Genomic DNA, 20315 nt, shown 5'->3' with positions numbered 1-20315 from the left:
TCTGTCACTGCCCCTCCTGCCAGACAGCGAAGACGGTTTGGGTGTGAGAATAACATTTGCTTCAGTTAAAATCACGCCAAGAATTGTGTGCTGTCTCCTTGTCCCCTGCGTATACCTGGAATTTTCTGGAAGAACGATTAGCTTTTCTCAGTTGACATGGGCACTGGTAAGTCTCCAGTGGGCGGGGAGCACCTTCTGAAAATGGAAACGTTCATGGTTTCAGGAACTGTCTTGGGGCCAGTATCTGCATTCACAAGGCTGCACGTGCAAGTGGTTGTGTCTGTCTGCTTCACGTGAGGAGCTCAGCGGTTGTGCGGGAAGGTGCTGACGTTTGCTCTTTCCTGTAGCTTGTTAGTGAGGATTGGCGGGGGCTGACTGGGTATAGACCTGGGGGGGGTGGGATTCAGGGATCCTCCCCGGTTTCTCATTGCTCAGCACGAGTGACTGGCTGCCAGGGCGTCTTCACAGCATTCGCGGCAGGTTGGGTCGGGAAGAAGGCAGAAGAGACGTGGGAAAGGGGGAGAGTGCCAGCCGAGGAGGCATTGTCCTCAGCCAGCCAGCCCCTGTCTGCTGTCCTTGGCCATGTCCCCAAATAAGCGAGAGCAGGGGAGATGGCTCTTTCCTGCACACATGCAGCCCCCCCCCCCCCCCGGCCACAGTCGAGGTCACCTCCCCTTCCTACAGCTCCCAGGCGAGGAGGCCAGCGGGGGGATCTGCTCAGGAGCCTGGGACGGGAGCCACGGAGACAGCACGGGCCACTCTGGTATTTCCTTGGATGTCCCAGAAGTCTGAGTCTTAGAGCTGGAATTAGGCACCTAGGGCTTGGTACTGGCTTGCACTTTATTTCAGATAGAGCTTGAGAAGTCCAGACAAATGGGGTTTTAAAAATGTACGATTCTTTTTCTGTCAATTTACATTTGTTTGATATAGTTTAATGACTCCTGAATAAATGCTAACATGTAAACGTGGCCTATGTTATTTTGAGTCCCTTGGGGATCTCTTTGTCCAGGGCTTGAACTGAGAGGAAAGTATAGGAGGGCTGGTGGAGGCGAGGGCCACTTTTTAATTTGTCCGTGATTTATGTAATCCCTGAGGCCAGGTGGAGGTGGGGACCCCTGAGAGCCTAGTGGCTCCAGTGGTGAAGACTGGGAAGGGGCACAAAGACCCCTCCCCACCCAGGGGAACTGCCTGTCCGCACTGAGTTAGCCAGAGCTAATGCAAAATGGGAGCAGCAGCTCACTTTTGGGTTATCCTGGGAAGTTAAGTGCAAAATAAAGAAGCTTTAAAACCAAAAAAAGATGATGTTTCAGAAATTTCCTGCCAGTAAAGACCATTGATTGGATGGGTGGGTCTTTCCTACTCCCCCCTCCCTCCATAAAGGCCGGAGGAAGGAGGACACGGAAGGCTGTGGAGGGATTGGGTGGCGTGGGATACTGGGCGCACTTGGAACACGTGGGGTGACGGCACAGGCCTCCACGAGTGAACCTGGGGACAGCAAGGCCACCTCAGGTTCTTCTGCGGGATGGAGAAGCGGTCCTGACCACCCCGATTCCCCACAGCCCAGGAAGGGACAGCCAGTGTGCAGCCCCCCAGCCCTGCATGTCCACCCTGGGGACTATGATCTCCACCTCTGCTCCCCAAGCGCGGGCCTCTAGGGCCAACGGGAGTGAGGGTCCGAGGGAGACCTGGGGTGGGGTCCAGGGCCGGTTGTGACTCTTTCGAGTCTTTATGACTTGGGGGGCCTCTGATTGCCAGGGCGGGTCTGTGTGACCCCGACAACCCGCGCCGGGCGGGGCCGCGTGACCCCGAGCGGGGGCGGCGCGGCCACTCCTCCCCGTGGACACCATGGCCCGGCGCCCCGGCCCCCGCCCCTGCGCCTCGGACCGCAGCCCGGGCCTCGGTCCCAGCGCGCGCGCCACTGACCGCGGCCCGCGGGGATCAGCGCCCCCCGCGCGCCGCCGTCCGCGCCAACCCCGCCGCAGCTGCTCCCGGCGCCCCCTGCCGCCCGCGCGCCCGCGCAGCCCCACGCCCCGCGCCGGCCGCCGCGCCGCGCCCCCAGGGCCCCGCGGGCCGACCACCCTAAGCGCCGGGGTTGCACAATGCGCCGCACCGCCCCGGCCCGTTGCCCCGGGCAACCGCGGGACGCCGGGCGGCGCGGCGGGGGGCGGGGGCGCGGCTTGCGCCGCCGGGTCGGTCCCGGGTGAGCACGCGGCTCCCTCCGCGCGGAATCCCGACCTGTGCCCCCGCGGATGCCAGACAGGACTCCGTGCCCCGCCCCACTTGCCCTTGCAGTCCCTGACCCGCCCTCCCCCGTCCCGGGACTCCAGACCCCCCCCCCCCGCCCCCAGGATTCTAGACACCCCCGTCGGAACCCCAGAACGACTCTGCCGTGGAACGCCAGACCTTCCACCCCACCCCAGACCTACCCACCACCCCTCCACCTGTCCACGCTGCCCTCGGGAGCCCAGACCTGATTCCCAACCCCTCGGCCCGCCCTCCCGCTCCCCTTGGAGCTCCAGCCTTGCCCACCCCTTCAGTCCTCGGGAGCCCAGACCCACCCCGGAAGTCTAGACTTGCCCCCCCCCCGGGGACCCCGACCTGCCCTTACAAATCTAGACTTACCCCGTCCCCCTCTCCCCCCGAGACCGGCCCGACGCTACACCTTCCCTCCCCTCAACCTGGCTTCCGAGCCCAGGCCCAGGCCCGCCCCGCCCCGCGGGGATGCCCTCCCTGACGCCCCCTCTCCTTGCAGGGGCGCGAGCGGACGCGAGGAGGGGCGAGCTGCCGGAGACCGGAATGGAGCCCGGCGAAACGAGGAGGCTCTCATCCGCCTCCCTGGAAGGAGACCTGAGAGAAGAAAATAGTCAGTGTCGTGCTCGCCCCCTTCTGGCCGCCCGCGGTTTAAGGCGCGAACGGGGTGGGGGCAAAGGGCTCAGGCGCAAAGCGCAGGGCGCTGTGTGGACTAAGGGCGTCCAGGGGCATGAAGCTCCGAGAGGGCGGTCGGGGAGACGGGCCGCAGAGAGTGTGATGGGGACCCACCTTCCCCGGGCCCCTCCTCCGCCTCCCTGCCCCCTCCACCCCTGCTCCAGAGACCCCCCCTCATCTTCCAGCCCCCTGCCCTCCACCTTGCTGCCCTCCAAACTGGCCGACCTCAGAGCTCCTCTTGGGAAACTGGTGCAAAGTCCAACGCTCACGTTGAGGCGCTGTCCTGGAGGACTGAGTAGTGGCGAGCCCTTTCCTGGGCCCGAGTGAATCCCTGTGCATGTGCTCGTTCCTGTTGGTAAATGTCTCGGGGTGGAACCCCTGCGTCCAGGCCCGTGTGTAGCTTTATGTTAACCCGCCGGGGAGAAGAGGCCAAGTGGCTCCACATCCAGGCCAGTAATAGGTATTGTCCTGTTCAGTTTGGACATCGGGTGGGTGTGTAATGGTCCCTCACCGTGGTTTCAATTTTACCCTCCCAAAGAGGGTCAAGCTCAATTTTACATCTCCCAAAGAGATGTCAGGCTCTTTTCATGTGCTTGCTCGCCATCTGGGGCTCTTTTGTGGAGTGCCTTTTCCAGTTTTTTGGCCGTTATTAGATTGGGTTGTGGGTCTTATTGAGTTGTAGGAATGCCTCGTCTATTCAGGATACCAGTTCTTTCACAGATAGACATAAATACTTTCTGATAGCCCGTGGCTGGTGTTTTCAGCCACTTGATTACTTTTGAGAATCAGAACCTCTTAATTGTAAGGAGTGTAACTGTCGATCTTTTCTTCTATAGTTAGTGGTTTTTGAATCTTACTAGGAAATCTGTACTCACTCCATTGTCCAGAAAATAGCATCCCATGTTTTCCTTTAGAAACTTTATAATGTTACATTTCACCTCTACCTCCACAATTCATAGGGATTCACTATATTGTATGGAGTGAGGTAAGGGTCAGAGGGCAAATGTTCACTCTTCCCCCATATGACTATCTAATTGACCGAGTTTGTGCCCTGTAAACAATGTCATCTTTGTGGAAAATCAGACATAGTCCTACTTTTTGTTTTCCATTCTGTTTCATTGATCTCTCTGCCTATCCTGAGTCCATACTACCCTGTTTTAATTCCAGTAGCTTCATAATAAGTCATAATATTTTGAATGACTTCATCATTCAAGACTTGTTAAGGTTTTCTTAGACTTGGCATCACCATGTAAATTTTAGAATTAAATTGTTAATTTAACCCCCACCCCCTACACACACACACACACACACACACACACACACACACACACACACAAATCCTGCTAGGATTTAATTTTGGTTACAATGAATCTATGGATCAATCTGGGTGAAAATTAACATTTTATCAACATTGAGTCTTCCAACCCAAGAACATTTAGTTCTTTAATTCTTATCAATAGTGTTTTGTAGTCGTTAGGGTACAGGTATGGAAGACCTCTTGTGTTAAATTTACTCCTAGATACTTGATGTTTTTTTAGAGATCACATTATTGAGTTTCATTTTCTAATTGTTCCCAGTATATAGAAACACAATTAACTCTGATATACTGACTTGGCATTTGGTGACTTTGCTTACTAATTCTAATAGGTAGTAGGTTCATTTAGATTTCTTAGGTATACAATCATCATCTACAAATCTTTTCAGTCTTTATACCTTTTATTTCCTTTTCTTGCATTATTGCATTGGCTAGTACTTTCAGTATGATGTTGAATAGAAGTAATATACTGGACGTCTTTTTTTTGTTCCCACACTGAGGGGAAAAGTGCTCAGTATTTCACCACGAAGTATGATGTTGCTACAAACTTTAAAGGAATTTCCCTTTTATTCCTGGCTTACTGAGAATTTTTAAATGAAGAATTATTACATGTGGTAAAATGAATAGTTATTACATTTTATCACATGATTTCTTCATCTGTTTAGATGATGATATGTTTTTTTTCTTTTAGTCTGTTAATGTGGTGGATTATGTTGATGGATTTTCAAATATAAACCAACTTTGTATTCCTGGAATAAACTTCACGTGGTCATGTATTTTATATGTCACTGGATTTGATGTACAAATTTTTAAGACTTATACGCCTATTTTTATTAATGAGATTGGGTGTACTATTCTTTTCTTGTAATGTCCTTGTTAGGTTTTGGTGTTAAATTTATGACCACCTAAAAAGAGTTGAAAGGGTTTCTAATTTCCCTAGTCAATGAAATGGCTTATATAAGGTATTTCACCTCCAAATGTTTGGAAAGATTGATCTGTGATGCCATATAGACCTGGAGTTCTCATTGTAGGAAACTTTTTAATTATGGAATTAATTTCTTTACCAGAAATAAGCTTACCTGGATTTCCCATTTTATGTCAGTTTTGATAAAGCTGTATTTTTCAAGGAAAATGTTTATTTCATATGAACTGTCAAATTATTGGCATGGGGATGTTTATAATATCTTATTATCATTTTAATATCTGTACAATAAGAAATGATGTCCCCTTTTTAATTCTTGATATTGATAATTTGTGTTTTCTTTTTTCTTGAGCTATTTAGATATTTGTCAATTTAAAAATTGTTTCAAAGATCCAACTTTTGGTTTATTAATAATTTTCTCTAGGGCACTTTGGTTTTTTGTTTAATTGAATTCTGCTCTTATCTTCATTATTTCTGTCTTCGTTCTTTTTGTTTAATTGTTCTCTTGCTAGCCTCTTGGGATGGTAGATTAGATAGTTTTCAATTTGTTTTCTAATATATGAGTTTAAATTTATAAATTTCTCTCTAATCCCTATTTTAGCTGCATTATAGTGCTTTGAAATGTCATATTTTTATTATCATTCAACTCAAGTCATTTTTGAGTTTTCACTTCATTTCTCCTTTGGTCTATGTTTAATTTTTAAAGTGTACCACTTAACTTGAACATTTGAGAAAATTCTGGTTACGTTTTGTTATTAATTTCTAGTTTGATTTAAGAGTTTTCAGAGAACTTAATCTATATCATTTCAATCCTTTGAAATTTATTGAGACTCTATGGTCTAGGATGCAAGCTATATTGGAAGACACGTTAAGTGAAGAAAATATGTGTCTCAGGTTGTGGAACGTGGTGTCTATGTACATCATTTAAGTGCAGCTGGTTAATCATGATGTTCAAACCTGCTACAGTCTACTGATTCTTTGTTTAATCTTTCATTTACTGAGAAGTAGGTCCAATATCAATATGACTGTGGATTTTCTATGTCTTTTTTTTTTTTTTAATTTTTTTTTCAACGTTTATTTATTTTTGGGACAGAGAGAGACAGAGCATGAACGGGGGAGGGGCAGAGAGAGAGGGAGACACAGAATCGGAAACAGGCTCCAGGCTCTGAGCCGTCAGCCCAGAGCCCGACGCGGGGCTCGAACCCACGGAGCGCGAGATCGTGACCTGGCTGAAGTCGGACGCTCAACCGACTGCGCCACCCAGGCGCCCCACTATGTCTTTTTTTTTAGCCTTGCCTACTTATACTTTTATATACAGTGAAGTTTATGCCCATTTGGAACTTTGATTTCTTCCTGACAAATTGATCCTCTTGACATTAGAGACCATCTCTCTTTTGTTTTTAATAATGATTTTATTAAGTTTTCTTATTATTGATAAGTAAACATTAGTATGTATCTAAATATTTACTAAGTGTCTCTAGAAATGACATTTTTTACATAACTAAACTCTTTTTTCCCATTTGATAAGATGGACAATAATTCCTTAATAAAATCCAATGCCCAGAATATATTTGTGTTTCCCCAGCAAGTCCCAGAGCTGGTTTGTTCGAATCAGGATCTGGTCAAGGGCCACCCACTGCATTAGGCGGTCCTGTCTCTCAACTATCTTTTACCCTTCTCTTGCCTTGTGCTTTCAAGAGCTAGACTTACTGATGAGAATAGCCTCTTGTTGTGTAGACAGTCCTACCTTTGGGACTTGTCCGGCTGTTGCCGCATGGTGGTCTCCTCTCCTCCTCTGTCGCCGGCATGACCCTTGTGATCTGGAGATGAGCTCCGGAGGCTTGATGAGATTCGAGTTGAGTATTTTGTCAAGGCTCCTTTGGGGGTGGCGCTGTGCCCCGATTTGCCCACCGTGTCTGGCTGCCCCGTCAGCAGTGCCCCCACCAGTCACTGGAGCAGTGCCGTCCGCACCCCTCCCTCGTACAGCAGCCTTCCTCGAGGCCACAGGAGGGGTGGTGCTATGGCACCTGGTGACTGTCCACGTCCCCTGTGTGGGGTGGGGGTGGGGGGGGTTCCCTAGCGAATCCCTCTGAGGTGGCACTGGGCCGAGGTCTCCTGGATCAGTGCCTGCAGAGTCCTGAGGGAAGGAGGCCTGGGCAGGGGGTAGGAGGGGCACCATGACGATGCTGTAGGCTGTGGCGGCCCCGGCCCCAGCTCTGGCAGCCGCTCACCTTCCCCCTGGCTCCAGCTGCCCTTGGTGGCCCTCGCGTGAATGGCCGTTTCTCCGCACCGAGGAGGTGATGAGCTGCGGTCTGTGAGAAGTGCTTCCCTCCCGGGCAGGCCTCCTCGGCCTCCGCGAAGTCCACGTCCTTCCAGAAGGTCTGCTTCGGTGCCTGTTTGTGCCCGGCAGTTATGGGTTCCCAGGGAAGCCGCTGGAATGCCAGGCCTCGCCGACGGCCTCAGGTGAGGGTTCTGTTGTGGCTTTCTCACCTCTGAGAATCTTTCCGGACGTCTGCACCATGTCTGGCCAGTCACCGTCACGTTTTGTGACGCTCCGGTGGTCCACACTCAGCCCCCTGCCTCTGTGTTCCCATCTCTTTGCTGTCCCTCCATCCAGGCTGTAAGTGCGTCAAGATGCCCTGTATCGCCTGGGGCGTCCGGTGTCCCCGACCGGGAATCCCAGCTCTCCTGGGGCTCGGGCCCTCGGGTTCAGGGCCGGGCGCGCTTAGAAACCAAAGGCCGGTGCCACGAGGGTCACTGCCAGGCCGGTTGTGGGTGTCTTAGTCCACCAAGAGCTTGCAGCCTGAAGGGAAATCAGGGCCTGTGAAGACCTTTCTGTGTCTGTTGGGATGGGATTTACGATTTTTCTTCCCCTCTTCACTTGGTGAATCAGGGTTTGCTTTTCTCATGCAGCCTTGAGACTGCATGGCCGTGGCCGTGACGTAGTGACTGTTCTCTGCATCGCTGGGTGCAGTTTGCTCCTCGTTTGTGTATGATTCTGTCATCCGTGGTTTGAGTCACACTGGCCTGTAACACGCTGGCCTCGCAAAACAAGTAAGGCATGGCCACACTTTTTCTCCTCTCGAAACGAGTTGTACAAGATTAAGTGTTGGGTAGCATTCACCCATGAAGCCATTAGCCCTGGAGTTTTACTTATGGGAAGGTTTTTAATTACATTTTTATGCCTTTTCTCTTTTTTATTAGTTGATCTCACCAATTGTTTATTAATTTTGTTAGTTTTAAACCTTTGGCTTGATTAAGCCTCTTTGTTGGATTAAAAAATTTTTTTAATCCTTATTTTATTTTTGAGAGAGAGAGAGAGAGAGAGAGAGAGAGAGAGACAGAGTGTGAACAGGGGAGGGGCAGAGCGAGAGGGAGACACAGAATCCGAAGCAGGCTCCAGGCTCCGAGCTGTCAGCCCAGAGCCTGACGCGGGGCTCGAACTCACGGACCGTGAGATCGTGACCTGAGCTGAAGTCGGACGGTCAACTGACTGAGCCCCCCAGACGCCCCATCCTCTTTATTGGATTAAAAAAAATAATTTATTAACGTCTCCTTTCTATTCATTTTCTTGTAATATCTTTGGGCTTAAATTTAGCATTCTTTCTAAGGTCTTCAGATGGATGCTTTTAACTCATTCCTTTTAGCTTTTATTATTTTTGAATATATGCATCTGCAGCTAAAAATGTCTGTAAATACGACTTAACTTCAGCCCACGAGGTTTGATACTTGGTGTTTTGATTATCATTTGGGCAACAACTATGCAGCCCTTTCCCCTCTGCCTCCCTGACACGCGTGTATTAGGATCTGTGTATTAAACGCGCAGGAGTTTTCTGGGACATTCTGTTCTGTCGCTGACTCCTCAGTTCATTGCTCTGTGGCCAGAGGACAAACCAGAGCCTCTCTACGGTCTATTTTAACCCACGCTCCCTGCGTCCTGGAGGTCGCGTGCGTGGCTGCTGTTGAGCGGGGGCCCCGCGTGTGTTCACGAGGCGCTGTCCTGAAGATCTTAGTCCTCACTGCCCCTGGCTTGAATTTCTGTCAGTTCCTGGCGGCTGTGCCTGCACGACGTGTGCCCGTGGCTGGCTTCCGTGGCTTCCGTGGCTTCCGTTTCTTGTCTGTCATTCTGCTGAGCCTGGTGTCGCGCGTTCCAAGGCGATGCTGTTGGACTGTTGGTGCCACGGGCAGTTTCCTCGTGCCCTCCCTCTCCCCCCCCACTCCCTCCCCTGTTCTGGCTTTTGTCTCCGTGGGTTAATCTTGCTCCGGAACCTCACGTAGACGGAACCACTCATTGTCACCTTTTGTGTCGGGCTTCGTCTGATAGACACATTGTGAATATTTTTCCCCCGATCCGTGCTTTCTATCTTTCCATTTCCTTAACACAGCCGAACGTTTTCACTCCACCAATTTCAACTTTTACAGTTAGTGCTTTCTGTGTACCTCTCAGGGATTTTTGCCTGACCCAGGGTGGTGCTTTCTGCCAGACGCTTTGTGCCCAGCATTCACACTGAGGCCCGTGATCGACTTCAAATTAATTGTGTGTGTTGTCAGGTGGGGTTGGGATTTGCTTTCTCCACGTGGACGTGTAGCTGCTAGAACAGCATCCCCACCGAATGGCTCTGCTGCTTTTGTCTGTATTGATGGGCCGCGTGGCTCCACAGGGCGAAGGATGGGGGGTGGGGGGTGGGTGGATGTCTGCTGCTGGCTAGCCCCACCTCCGATGCTCCTGGGATATCCGGGCATCAGGCGTCCAGGAGGGGTCAGGAGGCCGGGTGGTCTGCATGGAAGGCACACATTCCAGGGGCCTGGGGACACTGGAATTTAAAGCCACCAGACAGGATGAGATGGCCCAGGGAGTGGGTAGGGACAGCACAGCATGGAGTCTGAGGCCCAGGCCTGGGCACCTCCAAGGTTAGGGTGTGGAGAGAGAGGCGGGGCCACAGTGAGGAGGGGAAGGGGGGCCCAGGGGAGTGACCATGGGACCAGCTTGTGTGTGTGTCCATGGTGGAGCCCAGCAGGTGAGGGTGTGGAGGGAGGCTGAAGGCAGGAGTGTGCAGGACGGTGGCCTGCAGAGAGGAAGGTTTTCATTTGAATTTTTAAGGCGTTTGCACTAAAACTGGGTGTGTGCTGATGGGAGTCTGGTGGCCAGAGTCAGGGACGGGAGCAGGGAGGGACTGGTGGAAGGAAGGGCTGACCTGGACGGGTGGGGGGTGGGGGTGGGGTTAGGGTGAGTTGGGGCCATGGTCTCCAGAAGGAGAGAGGGTGCCCCAGCCAGAGCTGCCCAGAATGCAGCCCGGGGAGGGGCTGAGGAGTTGCAGGAGGAGGGGGTGGGGGCCGGGGGGGGGGGCCACGGGGGTGGGGGTGGGGCTTCTATGATTAGGGCTCCTTCCCAAGTGTCACCTGTGTGCTTTTACCTTTGCCTCGATGCCTGTTTCTCTTCTGCAGAATTAAAACGAGGAATTTCCCAAGACTTGACATCTTCCCCCGAATCAGACAGATACAAAATAGCAAGGCAATTAACAGAAAAGGCCATCAAGGTAAAATGCGCTTTGGGGCTGGGGGGGCTGGGGGTGGGGAGCACCTTTTTTTAAAGTTTCATTGATGGAAGTGAGCTCTACACCCGGAGAGGGGCTCGAACTCACCACCCTGAGATCAAGAGTCCCATGCTCTTCGGACTGAGCCAGCCGGGCGCCCCAAGGCGGGGGTACTTCTTAAACACGGAGATTTACTTAGGAATTTGGAGAGGGACTGGGTCGCCTTTGAGGCCCTTGGCTCCCCTGCTGCCCTCGCCTCCACCAGCCTTGGTTCTGCCCTGGCTCCCCAGTGCCCGCCCCCAGGTGGCTGGGATTGAGGAAACTGCTGGTGACCTCTTGTGGGGGCAGAGGGCTGCCCTCGCTGGGGAAAAGCCTGCGTTCTCTGGCTTTACCCTGCCCAGCTCAGAAGGCTGGCGCGTAGGAGCTCCGAGGAGCTCAGCACATCACACACAAAATGTGGTTCCAAAGCGTGAACGCACAGCCCACGTGTGACCGGCTGGGTGCACCGAGTGTGCACAGCCAGACCACAGCCACTGCACTGTGACGGGGCACCTGCCGCCACCGGCCTGGTCCTGGTGGCCGCCTGGCGTGCTCTCTGGGGCTTCATGCCAACGGAACCATGCCAGCTCATTAATTTCCAGGTTTTCTACCGAAACCTAAAAACATGTGAACATTTGGGCTACAAATATCCCTTTAAGTATTGTGTTAGCTGATTTCACAAGGTTTTGGTTTTTTGTTTTTTTTTAATATTTATTTTTGAGACAGCGGGAGAGAGAGAGAGGGAGACAGAGGATCTTAGAAGCAGGCTCCAGGCTCTATGCTGACAGCAGGGAGCCCGATGTGGCGCTGGAGCTCACGAACCTCAAGATCATGACCTGAGCCCAAGTCAGACGCTCGGTCAATCAGGCGCCCCTGATTTCTCAAGTTTTCATAGTACTCTTGTTGAGATGTAGTTCAAAGTATTCTATAATTCATAGATTCCTTTCCCTTGATTGTGGGTTACTTAAAAGCCTAGTTAATGTCCATCCTTGTGAGGTTTTTCTATGTATTTTGTTGCTGATTTCTAGCACGGGTGCACTGGGTGAGAATGTCATCTGCGTAGTGCTATTACGTTGACGTGGGTTCCGACTCGCTGTATGCCCGGCATCGTGTGCGTTCACGTGAAGGCCGGTGCGGGTTCTCCACTCAGAGTCGTCAGGGCTGAGATGGTTATGTGCTCAGGTCTTGGAGTCTTATTGCAATCTTTGGTCCGGGAGAGAAGCTGGTCAACGCCCGGTGATAACCGTGGATTCCTTCACTTTGTGGGAATGTCAGTTTTGGCTTTATGCCGTTACAGCCTCTGAGTGGCTGCGTACAGAAGTACCTTCCTGGTGAGGTGAATCTTTTTGTAAATTATGGGATGATTTTCTTTAGTGGTTTACTTGTCCCCAAGGATATTTTGTCTCATATTCAGATCCTTTTATGTTCTACCTGTCTGTAGGCTCAGGCTTTTGATTTTCTCTTGTAAACAGCATTGATTGAGATTTTTAAAACTCCAGCCTGGAGCCTTTGCTGCGTGTATCTATAAGTGCAGTCCTGCTGTCCTCAGGTATCCCCATGTGTCCCGTCTCCTTGACCCACTCAGTTTTTCCTGGCTGCCCGGCTTCCCCCCATTGTGTGCCTCCTTGTGGACCGATGACTGTTAAAATTCCATCTCCCCTCTCTTACATGTTACAGGTCTTGTACTCTGTAGTTCCCCAAGGAACTGTATTCTGTCGAATAAAATTAATTAGCTTTCCTAAAGTTGTTCAATTTAACTATAAGCAAGCCAGGTGTTGGGGTGGCCAGGAGGTCTTGCTGGGGCACGGGGTGCTGACATTCTCGCAGGTGGTCAGTGGTCATGTTCCCTGCCCACCTCTCCATCAGGGCAGCCCCTCTGTGGCCAAGTTTGTCCACATCCCTCTGTCCTGGTGCACAGTCCTGTGGGCGGCGAGGACAGACTTTGGACAGATTTTCTGAGTGGAAGGAGGCTCGGAGAGGCCCTCTGACCTGCTGGGTCTGTCACGTGGGTGCTGGAACTTGAACTCACGGCTTCTAGTCCCAGGCACACGCTTTATCGTATGTGTTCCTGGGTGTGGACACATCCTAGGATGTGTTAGCTATCAGGGCTGTGTAACAAATCACTGTGAACTTAGCCGCTTAAACATTTGTTATCTCACAGCTTCTGTGGGGTCCTCCGCTTAGGGTCTCTCAAGGCTGAAATGAGGCATCAGCTGGGCCGGGGTCTCATCCGGAGTCTCAACTGGAGAAGGACCTACCTCCAGGCTCCCTGGGCTTGTTGGCAGGATTCATTCCCTTGTGGCCGTAGAACTGGCTTCTTCAAAGCTAGCAATGGGGCGAGGTCTCTCCTGCTTTGAATCTCCAACTTCAGGGAAGCCCTGGACCCCCTTTTAAGAGGTGCATCTGATTAGGTCAGGCCCACCCAAGATAGTCTGTCTTCTGGTCAATTCAGTCAGCTAATCAGGGACAGCGGTGAGCTTGAGCCACTTGCCCTCTCTGCCTGCTCCCACAAACTCGCAAGGCCCTAAGCTCACTGCTGACTATGCACCTGTTTCCTGACTGCCCTGCAGCTGTCACCCTCTGTGACCCTAACGCAGGTGAATGTGTCCAGGCTGTGCCCTCAGCAGCATGAGACCCAGGGGCTCCAGCATGACCATTACTCTCCCGTCCCCCAGCTGCGAAAGCCTAGGTACACTCCACCAGCTGCCAGCTGCCTGCCTGGTGCCCAGGCATCTGCGTTCATTCCCACAGTGACTGGAGGAGTCCCCAGCCTTCCTGGTGCTGGCACTCCTGTCCCTCAGGCCCTTCCTGGGTGGATGAACGACTCCTCCCCCTCATCCCTCCTTAAACCTCGGGCACCCATCCTCTCACCCCCAAGCATGAGGGACTGTTGCCTTCGCCGAGAAGAGAGAGTGTAGGTCGCACCCCCTCCAGGTTCTGCCGCCCCAGGCCCACCTTCCAGACCCAGACCTGCCCTGAGCTGAGGCTACGCCCCTGGTCCTGCTTGTGCTGGACCTCTGAGCCTTTGTGCGTGTGAGGCCCATGTGTGCGAGGCCCACAGAGTGGACACACACCACAGAGGAGGACCCAGCCCCATGCCCATGTGTGTGCGTTCTGGGTGTTTCCGGGTGTTTCCTTGGAGCAGGTGTTTCCTGCTGGTGCAGTCTGTCTGTCCCTCCTGCTCTGAAGCCTCCTCTCAGAGAATTAACTGCCTTGTCTTTCAATTCTTTCATGTAAAATATGCTCTTGCAATTTGAGGAAAAGAAGATTTTCTCCATCTACGGGCACTACCCAGTGATACGGGCCGCCCTCCGAAGAAAGGGCTGGGTGGAGAAGAAGTTCCACTTTCTGCCCAAGGTCCTCCTGAATGTGGACGATGACGGTGTGGGGGTGACAGGTAGAGTATCGAAGGCGTCATGTCTCTCGGGGTAAGGCACGCGTGTGTCTGTCAGAGGACCAGATGAGTCACACTGCCCCGGAGATGCTGTTCCGGCCTCAGGGCCTGTGACCTGGGCCTCCGCCCCAAGTGACCCGGTCACCCTCCTGGCCTGCCTTCCGCAGGTGACCACGCACTGCGCGTGTGCTCTCACGCCCTGGTCTGCTTGCTTCTCAGTGTCCCACTGCCCGTGCCAGGCGTCGTCCTCCCGGGTCTGCCCAGTTGCCAGGCTCCTTCAGCGCCCCCCCCCCCCCCCCCGCCCGGCCCTCCTCTGGCCTCTCCCCGGCTCGCCCCGCCCGAGGCCCCGCCTCCCGCTCCGCTCCCCAGACGGCAGGTGCACCCTCAGTCCCTGGGGTGTGCGCAGGCCCGCTCCGCACATCAAAGCCCAGCCCCCCTGCCCGCTCCCCGCGCCCCTCTCCGCCACGCACGACGCACGCCCGAAGGCCGCCCCGCCCCACGCCGGTCCGCGACCCTGGCGCTGAGCCCCCGGTGGAGGGTTCGTGCGGCTGACGCTCAGCTCAGACGGGCGGAAGTGGCCCGAGCCCCGGAAGGTTGCTGAGGAGTCGCGAGTGCGCTGTGGCCGCGGGGCCCTGCGGTGCTGACGACTCTCCGGGTGTCGTGTTTGCAGAACAGAAACGTGCGGAAGGCAGAGAAAACCAAGAAGCGGCTCCGGAGAAGACAGATGACATCCACGATGTGATGGTAGGTCCCCCCGCCTCCTCACACTGTCACCTTCCCGGTGTCCTGGGGACAGGCGACAAGGCCAGGCAGGCCAGGCTGCAGGACACATATGCGTGCGCTTGCTGGTGTGCATCCGTGCACGGGCTCATTGCGGCGGGGGGGGGGGGGGGTGCATGTGCGCGCGTTCTCCTGTGTGTCCCTATGCTCCTGCTCTCCCGTGTGTATGTGTGTGCCTGTGTGCGTGCTCGTGTTCGTCTGTACATGCCCTTGTTCATGTGCTTGTGTGTGCCCTGTGCACGTGCTTGCGTGTGTCCATGTGTGCGCATGCGTGCAAGGAGACAAGCTGTGGCTACAACTCTGTAGAAGCCGTGGGAAAGGACCAGAGCAGGCAGGAGGGCACACAGGCCACTTGGTGAGGCCGCGATGGTGGGGACAGGGGTGCGCAGGCGGGAGGCAGAGTCAGGTCCAGAGCAGGGCCAGGCTTGTGGGGCCTCACCCAGGTCAACCAGCAAGGTCAGCGTTGAAGAAGCAGCGGCTCCTGGAGACAGCACTGGGAGACCGTGCACCTGCCCGGGTGGGGGTGGGGCGAGGGGGGAATGTTGCAAGTTGCCTGATGTGGGGGAGGGGAGAAATGTAAAACCCTGCCCAACAGCTCCACAAGGAAGACAGCTGATACCTCCGACGGCTGGAAGGAGGACAGGTCTTCTGGGTCCCCGGGAGGCCAGCCAGAGCGGGGCACTCCACGGACCTGGGGCGATCTAAGGTCCAGAACGTGTGCAGGGCTCACAGAGGAGCAGTGAACAGACACACGGGGAAGTGGGCCCAGCCCCGGATGCAGACACTAAGCTCCAGAGTTGACTCGGGGAACCCTGAGGAGGCGCCGTGTGGAGTCGGGGGGCTGAAGGTCCACGCCCTGCTAAGACAGTCCGTCCCACATTTGAACAAATGGGACTTGCCCCAGAAAGTGGCAACAAAAGCTAGCCGTCACTCTGGAGTAGGAAGGAAGGCCATGCGTCCAGCACTGGGATGGGTTTTAGGAACTGATGCTGCCGGCCAGCTCCCCGCTCCCTCCGGGCGCTCATGTTGGCATTGGGGTGGGGGGAGCCCGGTCCTGCCCTCACATGGGGTCCAGCTAGGCCAGGCTGCGTTGCAGAACATGAGGTGTATCTTCAAATGCTGGTCTGCTCGGAATGACCCTGAAGGGTCTTGAGGGTGTCAGAATTTTGGACAATGTTTTCTTTTCCTTGTATCTCGTTGGTAAGATATTTTGACCAAACAGGTGCTGCTGCTTGTGAACAAAAGCATCGCCGCCAAGGCCACCCTGGGTCTAGCTCAGTGGCCCTGCCTCTTGCTCGGCAGGAGTGGGGTGGAGGGGGGGGAGGCCGTCTCCCATGGTCACCCAGGCCACGAAGCAGAGAGTTCACCCCATGCCCACGTGTGGCATGTCCCCAAACCTCACGTGGGCATCCACGGGCAGGCAGCTCAGACCTCACTCAGCCACACACTTTTGGTGCCCCTGCAGCTGCCAGCCGGAGCCCCGCACTTGTTTCTTGAGAGCAGGGCCCCTGTGTGCTGGTTGCTCCCAGCACAGCACATAGTAGGCCCTCAGGGAACAGGTGTCTCTAGCTTTCCAGACGAGAATCACAGAATACACACTTTAAGTATCATTTAAAATCTGATTTCCTTCACTCTTACTGACACCCCAACACCCAAAGATATGAACCTTGGATGTTGGGTTTTGATGAGGGTTTTTTTTTCTTGCCAGTCCAGGTTGGTCAAAAACGAAATGCCGTACTTCCTCTGGACCATCAAAAGGGATGTCGTTGACTATCACAGCTTGAACTGTGACCAGATGCTGAATCACTATGGGAAGACGGCTTCCTTCACCACCAAGGTGAGTGGGAGGGCTGGCGGGACAGGAGCCCCAAGCACCAGGGCCCTGAGGCTGGGAGGACGACATGTGGACTGGTCACCTCCGGGCTCCTCCCTGGGACCGCTGCCTGGTCAGAGGCCACACCATGCAGTATCGGTGTCCAGAGTCCCTCAGCACCTGCCCCACTGCTGTTCCCAGGGCCCCAAGTGCCCTCTGACCTGTGACTGTCCTCTGGGCACGCAGGCCAAACCCCAGGCAGGGCGGTGGGGGTTACCGGCACAGCCCGACCTGGGCTTTGCACCCCGGAGGGGCTCTGGGTCTGAGGGAGAGCCAGGCCACCGCCCCTGCCCTGGGGCTTCCGGCCCCTCCTGTCACCCCCTTTCAGTCCCACGGCCCCCTCCCTGCTACTTCAGGGGCCTGAGGTCCGCCCAGGGTGGACAGGCCTGCATGTATCCTCTCGGGAGAGGCTGGGTAGAGGGGCTTCTGGCAACAGGGATGACCCGGAGGCTCAGGGGTGAGGCTTACACTGCCACCAGTGCTCCCCGTGGGGGTCTGGCCCCTACACACCCTCGCCAGGCCTCCTGGTGACCTCCTCTGGGGTGTGGGCCGTGCCCGCGGGTGGCACAGTCAGGCCGGAAACCCCACAAAGACCCCCTGGCAGAGTAGCCACCAGTGTGCCCAGCAGCCAGTGGGCGCTGCATTTCCCGGCCACTTGGCACTTTTTTCCAAGTGGGGCAATGAGCTGGACCGTGGGTGCAAAACTGCCAAGCCTGTGTAACAGCCAGTGTTACTTTTGTGGGGCAGCCGTGAGTGTGCCCATGAGCGAGCCCACTCCCTCCTTCCCGGGGCCTGGGCCCAGCACCATCTAGGCACCTGGGAGGTGAGCACAGGACCTACCACCCCTGTTTCCTCCTGGCCTGCACGTCGGCCAGCACAACCAGCTGACCGGGGGGCGGGAGGGACCGGGAGGCCGGGAGGGGCACCCCCGCCTCCCGAGAGCCCCTTGGAGCCGGTGCTGCCGGCCGGTGGGCGTTCAGGCTGGTCTGAGTGGACCAGCACACGGCCTGCGGGGGCCTGACGTGCCGCTGTCTCTGGAGATCGGGCTGTGTGCGAACATGCGGAACCTACCGTGGTACGTCCAGGCCGACCCTGACTCCTTCTTCCCACGTTGCTACGGCCTCTGCACCGAGAACGAGAAGCAAGAATTCCTGGGTAAGTCCGCGGCTGGAGGCGAGACCACCGGGCGTCAGGCGGCCGGGGCCCCTCTGTGGCCCACTTTCTCGCTGAGGTGGCTGCGGAAGCCTTTGGAAGGGGGGGGGGCTGGGCCGCAGCTGCGGGGCTGGACCGGTCCCGTCCCAAGGCCCGGGGGCTCAGCTCCGTCTCACGTGGTGAGGGCCGGTCCAGACGTTTCCATGGGCCGCAGCTGCAGGATGGGAGCAGGAGGCTGACGGGGGCTGTGGAGCTGAGCGCCAGCAGCTTGGTTCTGACTGGGCTTCTGGGAGAGGCTGGCGTGGGGCTGGTCCTGTGGGTGACAGGCTCTGGCCTGGGGACAGAGGGAGGACTCCTGGATTGACCCGCCAAGGGAGGAGAGAGAAGGGGAAGGTCAGGACAGGTGAGCACTGCCCTTTTGGGGGTAACTTGTGTTTCCTGAGCACGGGCCTGGGGCCATGGAGATACGACATTGCCCTGCCGTGTGACCTGACCCCACCCTGGAGCCCCCAGGAGCAGATGGCTACAGGCAGGACAAGGTGGGGTCTGTGCGGGCTGGAGGTGAGAGGTGCAGGGGAGGAGAGGGTGGTGAGCAGGGGCCTCTCAGAGAGACCCAGAGGACAGGAGCTCGGAGGGGACCGGGCCGCGGCGGGCAGTGTGCCTGAGTGTGCCGGGCAGAGGGGCTACGGGTCAGCAGGCGAGCTCAGGGTCTTTGTTCCGGTGGACAGAGGAGGCTCAGGAGAGAAGCTCTGAGGTCCTGGGGAAGCTGGGGAAGGGAGCTCAGGTTCCGGATGATTCCCACGTGGCAGCAGCTGCCGGGCGGGCGGGCGGGGTTGGGGTGGGGGGCAGCTTCCTCTGCAATGAGGAAGGGCAAGTTTTGGTGAGAAGGTGTGGGAGTCTCTTGCGGACCTCCCCGAGGGCGCGGGTGGGAGGTGAGTATGGACTGGCTCACGGGGGTGCCGGCCGCCTCTCCGGGCGCGAGCCAGCGCTCCGAGCCAGGCCAGCCCCCAGCCTGCGTCTGTGGGACCCAGAGCTGTCCTCTGTGGCCAGCCCCTCGGTCCATGCACGCCAGGAGCTGTGGGAGCCAGTATGTCCAGGGAGGTGCAGAGAGGCTCCTGGGGTGGGCAGGGTCCTGGTGTGTCTGTGGGGGTCTTCTGTCCTCTGTGCGGGGCTGAGGGCACAGGAGCAGGGGGAGGTGGTGAGGGTGTCCGTGCGCTGTGGACCCGGGTGGGGGGTTGGGGCCAGCAGGAGAGAGGCAGGGAGGGGGTGCGCGGGTTCTGCTTCTGGGCCCGTTGACAGGGCCCGCGAGGGGCCGGGGCAGAGGGAACGGCCCCCTCGAAGGCAGCGAGGGGGAGGTGAGGCCTGTGGGGCGCCTGGGCTGAGGACAGCTGGTGCTGGCCGAGGTCCCTGGTCCCTGGCCGGAGAGGGGGCGAGGCCTGGGTGTCCTTTCAGACGACTTCCGGCGGACGATGGCCTCCAGCATCCTCAAGTGGGTGGTCAGGCACCACAAGTGCGGCAGCAGCGGGGAGGCCGGCGACCGCGGCCCCGGCAGCAAGAAAGGTGTGTGGGGCCCGAGGCTGCACCGTGCGGGGAGAACAGTGCAGGAGGGGCAGCGGGCCGTGCATCCAGGACGGGGTCCTCCCTCCCTGCAGAAGAGGGAGGCGGGGAGTGGCTTTCCCGCGTGGTGCAGAGCCACCGTGGCGTTAGGCCTACGAAACCCAAAGAAGTTGTTGTTGTTGATTTTGATAAAGCAGCTTTCGGTTCGCAGTGCACTTGCACAGAAGGTGCAGGGATTTCCCATAGGCCCCCAGAGCCCCCTCCGCCGTCAGCGTCCCCACCGGCTGGTGCCTTTGCTGTGACGGATGCCCCCCGTGTGGACACGTTGTTCTCACGGCGTTTGTAGCGAGCTGCGGTCTTGTACGCGGGGTGGGTTTGGACAGCTGCTTCAGGGCGCGGGCCCGCCGTCACGGTACAGACACAGTGCTTCCGGTGCCCTGACGTCCCCGCCTGGGGACGGGCCCCTGGCCCCCGCCCCTGGCCACCACTGGTCCTTTCGCTGTCGCCGTCATTCCGCCTTTTCCAGATGTCATATGGCTGAAAGCATACATACGTAGCCTTCCTTTTCTTTTCCTTTTTATTTATTTTTTTTAATTTTTTTTCTTCTAGTTTTTTTCTTCGTTTTTTTTCTTCTAGTTTTTTTTCCCTTTTTTTTTTCTTTTCCTTTTTAAGTTTATTTACTTATTTTGAGAGAGACAGAGAGAGAGGGGGCTCCCACATGAGCAGGGGAGGAGGAGGAGGAGAGGGAGAGTGGGGGAGGGCAGACGGAGAGGGAGAGAGAATCCCAAGCGGGCTCCACGCTGTCAGCACAGAGCCCGCCGTGG

The 20315-nt window shown here is 55.7% G+C and overlaps 1 protein-coding gene across 1 annotated transcript in view; it reads left to right on the top strand.

Moving 5' to 3' along the window:
- Positions 1-2796: 2796 nt before the first annotated feature.
- TTLL8 (tubulin tyrosine ligase like 8) overlaps positions 2797-20315 on the top strand; it is a 58801-nt gene continuing 41282 nt past the window's right edge. Inside the window, exons 1-7 of the mRNA XM_047066889.1 lie at positions 2797-2863; positions 10608-10699; positions 13994-14132; positions 14800-14873; positions 16618-16746; positions 17823-17937; positions 19387-19494. Of these exons, the coding sequence (XP_046922845.1) occupies positions 2797-2863; positions 10608-10699; positions 13994-14132; positions 14800-14873; positions 16618-16746; positions 17823-17937; positions 19387-19494 (724 nt within the window). The remainder of the gene's footprint in view (positions 2864-10607; positions 10700-13993; positions 14133-14799; positions 14874-16617; positions 16747-17822; positions 17938-19386; positions 19495-20315) is intronic.

This window comes from Lynx rufus, unplaced genomic scaffold (genome assembly GCF_022079265.1).
Source record: "Lynx rufus isolate CCGP_SWC_20201006 ecotype Redwood Valley unplaced genomic scaffold, mLynRuf1.p SCAF_7, whole genome shotgun sequence".
Taxonomy (NCBI): Eukaryota; Metazoa; Chordata; class Mammalia; order Carnivora; family Felidae; genus Lynx; species Lynx rufus.
Note: the sequence above shows the minus strand (reverse complement) of the source record. Positions and strands in the feature narration are given on the sequence as shown.